We start from the raw sequence: 11,572 nt of genomic DNA, 5'->3' as shown, positions 1-11,572 counted from the left end.
CCAAATATTTTTGTCCACACATTAATTACCTGATGAAATGGGCAGGGGGTTATGTAAATGGTTCCGTATCTTTGTTTGTTTCCTTGTTTATTTGTTTGTATGTGTACAAGATAACTTGAGAATGGAAAGTCGGATCTTCACCAAACATTCAGGGAATATTGGGATAGTGACAGGGAATATCATCAGCCATTACATGTCTGTGCATCTGCTATCTTTGACCCTCATTGATCAAACTTGTGTAAAAACCAGCACAGATTTGGGTGTAGAAATCATCTAAGGACAAAGTCCATGTATGATTTATGAAACGTGTATTTGGCTGATAACAGCGTATGGCTGAGCAGCTGTTGATAATTACGGCGGCTGAAAACAGTCGCCATCTATTAAATAACACGCTCCTACTGTGTACGATGTTTTAGGACATCCTTAGGTCTCAGAGTGAGGTTTCAGGTGTCAAATTAAAAAGCATCAGGTCTCAGGAAAGCAGGTGGGTAGCACTTGTTATGCTTCCTCTCTTTAATATGTTATAACTCATTATAAGCATACTTATGATGAGTTATAACTTGCCTATAATGATGTATAACCATAGTTATAAGCACTTATAACTATTAATAATGCCTTATAATAGTAGTCAATAATTTAGAATTCGATTGTCTATAATGAATTTGAAAACATATGTAAAAAAAGTTACAGTGTTCATATAGCTATATGCGTTCATGAATACTCAGAATGCTTTATAACTACATCTATAAACCTGCACATTATGTAAGGGTTAATGCTCGACAAGGTGTCCAATTATCAGGGATTAAAGGATCCACAAAATCAATTAATCCCTGATAATTGGACACCTCAAAGGGCATTAACCTGCTTATACCAATAATTAATTAAACTACTAATTTATAATTTCATACGTTTTGTGATAAAAATAGAAAGTTTTACTAAAACAACAACTTCTTTCCCCCAGCAACGCCTGAGGGCTTGACTATTAACTGTAATAGCCATTCCAGTCCCATAACGTTCTTAGGGAATGTAAACGTTATTCAGTACTCCAGTAAATAGGACGGGCCGTAGATACGAAGTCACAACGGAACAAAAAACTAGTCCGCTCAGCGCACTGTCTGAACGGATTCATCAATGTAAAGACATGAAGACGAGTGAGACTGAGAGTGATCTGTGATCAGACTATAAACCTGTTGGTTAACATGAACAGTCATCTGATAGAAAGCTTAGTTTTAACAGTTCAGCTGTTTGAATAAACAGAATAATTCCTCCTTCTGCACTATGAGGTCACAGAGGTGAAACAGAGCTGTCCACGCCCTGCAGGTGCTGATTGTCCGCCAGACACGTCAATATTTATCAGATATTATCATGCTGGTTTATCAGATGTGTTTTCTTTGGCTCTACAAAGAAATATTTGCTTATTTTCTTTTGTTTATATTATTTAAATCTTCTGACAATAGTTTATAGCCGTTAGAACAGGAGGGAAGTGACTTTTTTGTGACACTCACCTTTCAGTGTTAAGGTGAGCCTGGAAACAAGACGTACATCAGATATAGAAGATAAGAGCGTCCTACGTTACTGGTCTTAAAACTGGAGTCTGACATTTTATTTTTGTCAGTTAAGTGACGGCTGATGCCGGTCCACAGGCTCCTTAGGCTGGCAGCGCTGTACTCCCTGCTCAGAAAATATGACTGTCTCAGGTTACTATAGTTACTTCTAATGTCGGCTAACTATCATTCAACCCATCATGAGACTAAAAGAATAATGATTTTATGACTGGAGCACCAATGGAATTTCCAGAGCCAATCAGAATTAAGTATTCACCAAAACCATGGTATAAAATGTGTTATAATACATTATTATATCATTATAAGTCACTGTAAGTTGTCACTAGATTCTCTAAGTACAGTAAAAGCAGATACAATTAATTACAACCAAAGTATAAGTCATCACTGTTCACTTTAGGTGAAGCGGCGAAAAAGGAGTCCATGTAGATGCAGTACACAAGAAGCTGTGACACTTATTCAAACAGTAGTCATAATGATTCAGAAATCATAATCTTTTCTCCTGAGACCTGACACCTATTTTCCTGACGCCTTTTTTACCAACACCTGATGCCTATTTTCCTGATGCCCTTTTTCCTGACATCTGAAGCCTTTGTTCCTGATGCCTTTTGTCCTCAGACTTGACGCCTATTTTCCTGATGCCTTTTTAGTGACACCTGATGCCTTTTGTCCTGAGAAACTGACGCCTTTTTTCCTGATGCCTTTTTCCCTGATGCCTTTTTTCCTGATGCATTTTTTCCTGATGCATTTTTTCCTGACACCTGATGCCTATTTTCCTGACGCCTTTATTTCCTGACGTTTGAAGCTTTTATTCCTGATGCCTTTATTACTGAGACCTGATGCCTATTTTCCTAATGCCTTTTTATCCTGGCGTCTTTTATCCTGATGTCTTTTTTTTTTCCTGAGACCTGACGCCTTTTGTCCTGATGCTTTTCATATGACACCTGACATGTATACCGTATTATCAGAAACACCACGTGTGGAAGGAAATCATCAGTGAGGTTAACAACGTAGTTGGACAACATAACTCCAGCTGATATTAGAATATTTGATATATACATCTTGGATACATAACATGTTTTAGCATTATTCAGTACATTCAGATTACAATATGATCACCATTCTTCACATTTGGGTTTAAAAGACATGGTCAGCTCTTAAGATATTATCAAAAAGCGTGTTTGGCTCTTAAAAGAAGAAGAGCACTAACAGAAGGAGGTCAGACTAAAACTGATCCAGATGGAGAAGAGGGGCTGTAATACCTCAGTTTCAGGTCTGATTATAGATTTGGTCTAATTATTAGTGTCAGTGATACAACGGTTTAGGGCAGAGATAAACATCTCTCTTCTGACTGTTCATGAGATTTAAAAACAATTAAAAAATATCTGGAATGCTCAGTAGCCTATGAAATAATCACAAGAGTAACAAATATTTCCCTCAAAAGTAGCAAAATTTACTTTTGTTTTGAGTGTATTTATTATCAGCCACTGCTGGAGTTGGAGTAAAAACACAAATGAAATTCTGCTGGTGTAAACCTTTAACCACACCCACTCTAGTTTAAATTCTGCTGCCATCACTCACATCACTCTGGACGGTCCCAGCTGCTGATAATCCTTGGCAATCATCACCTGGTGAAGAACCCTCAGACACCTGTGTGCTACAGCTTCAAACCAGGTAACCTGGCTCCTCTTCAACCTTTAAGTCTAGTGATTTTTCAGTGAGTTGTCTAACTCCATTTTGTCCTCTTTTTATGCAGTGTCTCCGTCTCTCTACCAGAGAGACTGCCAACAACCAGCCAGTCTATTCTCCATGGTGTTCACTATTGTCAAATATACTCCTTTAACCCTACTTCCTCGTACTGTGCTCTGCCCCTGGGTCCTCATGTGTTCATCACAACTGTTTCTTTAATATTAGAACATTAATAAGTCTCATATATATACATAGGAAACAGAATATTTTGTTGTTCCACTATTTATAGGTGGAAAGCTAGCAGAATTCTCTATTCAGAATTAAGTGTAGCGAAGAGGAACTTCAATCTGTTTAGAGTTCAGCTCAGCATAAAGTGTTACCTACTTCTAGATGGAGTAAAACAGCATTCTATGTCCTGTATCACTCTACTGAGGACAGTTGCTGCACAGTGTTTTTATTTCCTTCATCATGGAGTTCATCATCATCATTTAGACATGAATGAAAACACTTTTAGAGTAAAAACAACTCTGAAAACATTTCTCTGCAAGCTGAGTGAGTTTCACTCCAAACAGGCTGGGACCAAGTGTTATATTTTTCAAAGTACAATTCTATTAAATTTGAGTCAGCTTTACTCAGGTAAATTTATTGTGAAGGAAGAACTGAATAAATTCTGATCTGGATAGTTTTCTGTCAGTCATAATTCTGATATATTTAGAGCGCTGGATGAGCTCCAGTCTCTCCCAAACTCCATCGGTGTGTCTGTAGGTAATTATGCATGCAGCAGCAGATTAGATCAATTATTTAAGTCTCTAGGTTGCTGATTATGATCTAATGTAAAGTTATTTTTGTGTTTGCTTATTGTCCGTTTTTTAAAACACACCAGGTTTCTACAGTTAATAGTTTGGAGTAAATTTCTCTTCTACCTGTTAAACCTTTTACCACAGCCACAGTGCTCTAAATATATTCTGTACTCCCTATAAGACACTCTACATTTAATCTGTTTCCTCTCCAGTGTCCTCTTTTCTCCCTCAAATAACTGCAATTTTTTTTCTGGTTAAATCTCCCACGATATTATCTAAGTGATATTACCATGCACAGCAGAAGTTTAATAATTAAATAACTGTTTTTAGCTGCCATATTCATCAACAGCCACTCAGTCGTACGCTGTCATTGGTGAATATGCATGTTTCATAAATCCATGTGGACTTTGTTGTAAGATGATTTCTACATCTAAATCTGCGCTGGTTTCTACAGCGTTGATGAATGAAGACCGCTATGTGGCATCCAACGCACTCTATCCAATGTTGTCGCTGTAGTCAGTCTGATGAAATCTATCATGATGTGTAACACATGAGGACACTATTAACTACAACCAAGTATCTTAAATGGAGTTACCTGAGCAGGCTATCTCAAGGAATTTCTCTGAAACTTTAGTTTCGGTAAAACATTCCTTCAGTGAAGATTCAGCACAGTGAGAGTGGAGTGACCAGGCGAGGTCCTCTTCTCGTCCTGATTTTTCTGCGATTGAGACCAGAGAACCACAGTCCAGCAGTCCACAGACTCTGTTTGCCCAACGCTGGTCACAGTTGTCGGGATCCACCGTTCTCCATTCTCCCATCTTTTTGATCTCCAGTGTGCCACCACATGGACCGGCTCCTCCAGCCAGCCTGAAGTCAGCCGGCTCTGCAGAAACGAAACATAAAGATGGGACAAAACGGTAAATGGTATGGACTTGAGCTTGTATAGCGCTTTTTAAGTCATCAGACTACTCAACGCTCGTTTATACCATCACTCCTACCCATTCTCTCTAACATTCATTCACTGATGGCAGAGGTTGCTACGGAGAAATGGCCATCAGTATTGGCTTATCTCATTTGTACATTTCCAAACACATGTACACACCACTGACGCAGCAGTTAGAGCAAATTGGAGTTAAGGGTCTTGCCCAAGGACACACTGACATGTGACTGCAGGAGCTGGGATCGAACCCACAACCTTCCAATTGTGAGACAACTCTACCGACTGAGCCACAGTCAGAAAATGGAGCTACTTTCATTGACTAAGTTCCTACAGCTCAGCTTAACTATCATTCAACCCATCATGAGACTAAAAGAATAAGTGTTTTATGCAGAGAGTCTCAGTGTGAGGGCTTAGTTTTCAGAGACATCAAAGTCACAGGGAAAGTCCTTACATGGTGCATATTAAACACAGTCCACATATGCATGCAACAGGATAGAAACCCTTTAAAAATGCTGTGAAACTGTAATAAACCATACAACAATCACACTAACTCATTCCTGGCTACTGTGCAAAAATGTAGGCTGTGTTTTCTCAGCATTAGGCAGTTTTTGGGCATTTTCCTCCAATGTTTGAGCTCAAAGCTAGAACTACAAGGTATTGCTATTGAAAAACAATTATTGCTTTACAATCTTGTTGAACATAAACATTTTTCAGTGTCTTTCTGCTTCTCCTCTCTTTCTGCATGAACACACGCTGCATTCAGGTCTTCAAAGCAGTGCAGTCGTCTTTTTCGAACCTCTGTGGCTCTTTTCTGAACTTCTGACTCAGACTCTAAACGTGTTTCTTTAAGCACAGATTTGATCTCAGGAAAGAGAACCAACATTTTGAGCACAGGTTCTAAGTTAAATGTTTTCCCCCTCTAAGAAGCAATGCTCCTTAAACCTATGCAAACACTCAAATGAAGCCACAATAATAACTCCATGAATGTGAAAGTATGACTTCTACCTGAGCAGGTGAGTTTCACAGCTCTCCCAGAGGTGTTACTGACAGAGCTGTCACAGTCCAGGAGAGCTGACTCGTTGCCATCACACCTGTACTTCTTACTGGAACCAGGAGTATCCACGTCTCCATAGAGCTCCCCCTGCAGGTCAGAAGGAGCGCCACAGCCGATCTCCCTGCAGACCACCTGAGCGGCACGCAGGTCAAAGTCGTCTTCACTCACAGAGGACCAACCCTGCTCAGACTTCAGCTCCAGTCTGCCTGAACACTCACCAGCCCCATCCTGCAGCCTGACAGAGTCTAAAGAGGAAGAAAGAACCAGGAAGTGATGGGTGAAACACATCAAGTATTATCGTTGCATTGATTTGTATGCATATTTTATATAAATGTAAACTAAATGGACTTTACAGAAGATAAAAACACAGCAGACCACTGACCAAACAGTGGACTAGCCTTGTTAAAATAGGGAGTTATTAGAGGGCCAAGAGTCAAAGATGATTGGGGGGTGAAATTTTGTGAAATGCACATTTTCAAAGATCTTCTGTCAGTAGAGTCTGTTGGTTTTAAAGAGAGTGATGTGACAGTGGTTCTAGGATATAAAGGATCTTATCTTGTTGTCAGACATGCAAAAAGGCAACCAGAGCCTGTTAGGGACAAAACTCAGAATGTTTTGAAGCTGCAGGCTGATAAAGTCTACGTGTTTAGATAATGATAAAACCATCTTATTTACTCCAAACACTTTTGACACAGAGAAAATCAAATCACTGTAGAAGCGCTAAAGTCCAAATCAACAGGAAATCAGACTAACCTGAGCAGTTGATCTGCAGGTTTCTATCATAAAATGATGATCCTGAACTTTGGGGGTTCTTTGGTATTTCTAATGAAAGCACAGAACCACAGTCGAGCTGTCTGCACGCCGTCACTGCAGACGTCAGGTTCCAGTCTTTTAAAGAGACTTCTACTGGTCTCCAGTCGCCTCTTTCTCTCCTCTCCAGGATCCCAGCGCAGCGGCTGGCTCCGCCCACCAACCTGACATCATCAGGAACCACTAAACAGAGACACACAGTCATCAGTGGACAGAGTTACAGACCAAGGAAGACATGAGACTCTTTTCTTCCTCCTCTGTCTGTCTGTAGGTTTGTGTCTGAAGCCCAGAGCTCTGAAGAGAACAGAACAGGGAGAGGAATATTCAGAAGTACTCAGATCTCAATCCTGTTATGTTGCAGCCTGATGCTGCAGTATTTATTTCAGTTTTTCTCTCATTATTCCACACTCAGTACCCCATAATAATAACCTGATATGCCAGATGGATGTGTTTTATACATGTGTTTCACAAATCCATCTGGAAAACCTCCCATAGTCAGCATTTGGGAAAGGGCAGAGCCATTGAAAAAAAAAAAAAAAACCTTTGGGGGTGATTGAATGAACGTCCTTTCACATCTTTACGGGCCAATGAGAGCGACGAAATGTGTGACGTAGTCACTGCTGCACCCACAAGTACTGCTCCTCGATGCTGATTGGTCCTGTCACTTTCTAACCGGCCCAAACGGTTCAGATGGGAGATTTGCAAGATGGATTCACCAGTGAGAAACAGAAACAGGCGTATGCATCTGCTTTGGAAAGTTACCATAATAACACAATGAAAACAGAATTTTAGAAATTCTTTTCAAACATATTAAAGTATGGAATAGTGTGAGAGGTCAGTTAAAATGTTTACTTTCATTGTTGACCTAAGTTAAGAGGAACTTCTTTCACTGTTCATTCAGTTTATTTCTTTAACAAAGGTGGTAGAATATTTTAGTTCATGTTTAAATGGTCAACATTATTTATTTGTCTATGCTGTGGTCTTATTCAGGCTGGTGTTAACTTTGCTAAGATTCAGATGTGCTGCACAATTTTCACCACAAGGTGTCACCAGTGAGTTCCTAATCTCACAGAACTGTGTAGAAGAAGACTGTCGTTATCTGGAGTGATCTGTGTGTCAGCAGCAGGGAGAGAAACTGCAGCACGGCATCAGCAGCCAGAGAAAATACTGATGGAAAGTTCTAGAGACTTTGTTGTCTGGTTTTACTTTAAATAAACAAGAAACTTCCATCAGTGTCTGCTTGTGACTTTGGCTACAATAGTTATCATACTGGCTACAAGAATAATAGTGGCATCATGATCTATAAAGCCCTGATGGCTTATGGCACCAAACACCAGCACCAGTGGGTTCCAGGACTGACCAGGGCCCCTGAAATCTGATTTTCCCCCTAAAGTCTGTAAAATGATGAGCTGGTTGCCTTTAAACTAGTCATGGAATCATATTCAGTCTCTAAGCACATCTAAACCTACATCAGATTGGTTTTATTGACTTTAAAATCCTCAAGGTGAGTTTAAGGAAGCGGCACCACATCCTGACATTTCTCTGTATGTGGCCCTCAGTTGAAACAGTCTCGACATTCCTGATGTAAACATGTACGGTCAGAGTCATCAGAGCCGCTACATCCACACATTTATGAGCTTCATAATAAAAACTACAAACCAGACCCAGACCCACCCACAGAATAGGCTGGACCCCTGACAAACCCAGAGACCGGGTCCTCTCCAGTCTAGACTCTCTGATAATACTAACGTGTGTGTTTGATCAGTAGCATTGGTGCTAGCATCCTGGCTAACAGTTCCTTCATCCTGGAGCTGAAAAGTGTGTCGGTCTATTATTGGGTTCTGATGTTGGGAGGATTTGTTTGTGGTACTTTTTAACCACTTTCACCACTTTTTCCATCCATTATTGTCACATCTGTTGTCACTTTTAACCCATTTTTTCTGATTTTAACCATTTCTGTCATTTTTTAAACAACTTTACACCCAAATATGCATTTTTTTGGCCCCTTTAAGCCACTTTCTTCACATTTCTTCAACATTTTTTTTACCTACTTAAGCCACCTCTTGCCATTGTTTGCCACTTTTTGTTCATTAACCACATTTGGCCTGCATGGCTTTTTTTATTTTTTGCCTTTTTATTGCGACATTCTTCTCATTTATGCAACATCTTTTTGCAATTTTTTTGGCAACATTTGCTGCCTTTTGCCACTTTTTGTCTATTTTTGTCAGTTTTGACTAACTTCTATGCCTCAATTTATACTGTTTTCAAATTTTCCACCAAATTTCCATTACTTTTTAACCATTTTTCCCCATTACTTCAACATCTTTTTGCAACATGTTGCCTACTTTAGCTGCTGTTGCATTGTGTTTTGCCCGTTTTACTACTTTTTGTTAATTATTGTGCCTTTTTGCTTTTTTTTTTCCATTTTTTGTCCCTCATTGCCCATTGTTGCCACTTCTATCCCATTTTTGCCCTTTTTCTGCCACTTTTTAAACCAGTTTTTGCACATTACTGTCATCTTTTTGCCTTCTTTAGCAGCTTTTTGCCTCTTTTTTTGCATTTAATCAATTTTTCTGCTTTTCACCCATTTTCAGCCCATTTCTAACCCATTTTGCAACATTTCACCCATTTTACCCACTTATCATCCGTTTACATTGTTTTTTCCACTTCTTCTTGACCCTTTACCCCATTTTTGCCCCTTTTTTTGCCACTTTTGACACATTAATGTCATTCTTTACTAAAATAATCAATTCTTGACACTTTTATTTAAATATCCACTATACTTCCAAAACGTCTCAGTTTCTTTTTTTCTATTTTATTTTCATTCGTCTTTACATTTGTGCACATCATGGCCTCACTACAAAATCTAACACTATTTTCCTAACAGTTCATCCATCCACATTAACATCACTGATAAAAAGGTTGTTCTGTTTTAAATAAAGGGGTTTACATTTTTAAAAGGGTTTTATTGTTCTACAGTATAAATAAATAAAATTAATGTTGTTTTGCTTTAATAAGAGTGGTTTTTATTCAGGTTTAATATAAAATATGGTTACCACAGCTTAACTCTATAAGAGACCAGGATTTTGTTGACCTCCATGGGCCCCAGTTTGGCCCCAAAGAGCTCTCCTCTTATCCCCCCTATGGGTAGCCTTGGTCAGACCACACAGCAGAAAAATGTTTCATCACTTCCAGCTGAGCTCAGCAATATCTAACACCATTAAGACGGCGAATAAGCTTCATGACCAGTGCTTTAAGTGGGCTGGTACACGCTGGTATGCAGTACCAGCACTTCCAAATGTTGCCCATTTGCCTACAAGGTCTTCCTTCAGCATACTGGCTCTTTTCATCAGTGGCCATTACGCTCTCCTGTCCTCTCCACAGCTGAAAGCTTTAATAGATGATTCATGACAGCATCTAATGGATGTATTCTGTGGCGCATGGCACACTTCCAGCTGTTTACTGTGCAGTGCTTAAGTGGGAAAAAATAAGTGCCTGTACTCTCTTCTCACACAATCCCAGAACTAATTTGGACGTTTTTTCCACTTAAAGCTCTGATGATGATACCAGAGAGGAAACACACAGGCAAACATCCAGCAGGCCATGGAGGAGCCCTCCATCCTCATTAACAGCCATCAGAATAATGAAAGTAGCAGTGGAGTGTTTAAAAGAGATAAAGCAGCTGGAGATCAGCCTTCTACTGAACCACACACACACACACACACACACACACACACACCCACACCCCCACACACACACACACTGTAACACAGGTGTGAAGGTCCTACCTGAGCTCCAGAGACATAGAAACACTATCAGCACTCTGTGATCCATCACTGTGTGGTCTCTAGCAGCCTCTGCGTCCCCCTCCCCACCTCTCTGTCTTATTAATCAAACTTCAGTCACGCCCTGCCCACTGACACTCACACGCTTTTATTTTTTTAATCTATTTCCTGTTCTCTTCATTCTTACTGCATTTCTTTCTTTTACTCACCAGGTTTCTACTGACCCATGTCAGACTCCTGTCTTCTTATTTTACTGTTTCCCACTGGATTTTATCAGACTAGGGTTGGGGGGCTCCAGACTATCTGGAGGTCCAGGATAGAAAACAAATGTAGATTCTAAACTTAAATGAACCCCTTTTTACATGTTGAGAGCTAAAACTAAAGCTGGATCTGTGAAAACTGTTCTTGTTGGATATGAGGACTGAATAAAAACAGGAGGAAAACACACTAATATCCACTAAAATAAGAGATATTTGGACTTGACAGAGATCCATACTGTTTAATAAAGACACAGTGGATCAGGGGTGTCAAACTGGATCACAGCAGGAGCCAGAATCTGGATTTAGGTCTAACCTGAGGGCGGAACAGGGTCAACACTTATCCTGAATCTGTCAATCTTATTTTCATAAGTTATGAATTACAGGAAGTAAAAACCAACTACGCTCTGATGATCAATGATTTTAACAGAAAAAAAGCCCCAAAATTAAGTTTAAAGGCTCAAACTCTGAGATTAAGAAGTCAAACTTATAAAATCAAAAGACCAAAACATGAAATTAGACGTCAAATAATGTATATAAAAGGCTGGAATATAGATACATTCAAAATTAGGAGTTCAAAAGGTCAAAATGTGAGAAAGAAATTAAAACTCATGGGTTTAAAGGTAACATATGAGGAAGAAATTAAAAATCATGTGTTTAAAGGTAAAAATATGA

The 11,572-nt window shown here is 39.4% G+C and overlaps 1 protein-coding gene across 1 annotated transcript in view; it reads right to left on the bottom strand.

The window, feature by feature from the left end:
* The window catches only part of LOC121521772 (scavenger receptor cysteine-rich type 1 protein M130-like), a 53,880-nt gene that overhangs the window by 28,896 nt on the left and 13,412 nt on the right, over window positions 1-11,572 (bottom strand). Inside the window, exons 3-5 of the mRNA XM_041805935.1 lie at window positions 6,799-7,038; window positions 5,997-6,290; window positions 4,647-4,934 (exon numbers count right to left, since the gene is read on the bottom strand). Of these exons, the coding sequence (XP_041661869.1) occupies window positions 4,647-4,934; window positions 5,997-6,290; window positions 6,799-7,038 (822 nt within the window). The remainder of the gene's footprint in view (window positions 1-4,646; window positions 4,935-5,996; window positions 6,291-6,798; window positions 7,039-11,572) is intronic.

Source organism: Cheilinus undulatus, linkage group 14 (assembly GCF_018320785.1).
Source record: "Cheilinus undulatus linkage group 14, ASM1832078v1, whole genome shotgun sequence".
NCBI classification, from domain to species: Eukaryota; Metazoa; Chordata; class Actinopteri; order Labriformes; family Labridae; genus Cheilinus; species Cheilinus undulatus.
Note: the sequence above shows the minus strand (reverse complement) of the source record. Positions and strands in the feature narration are given on the sequence as shown.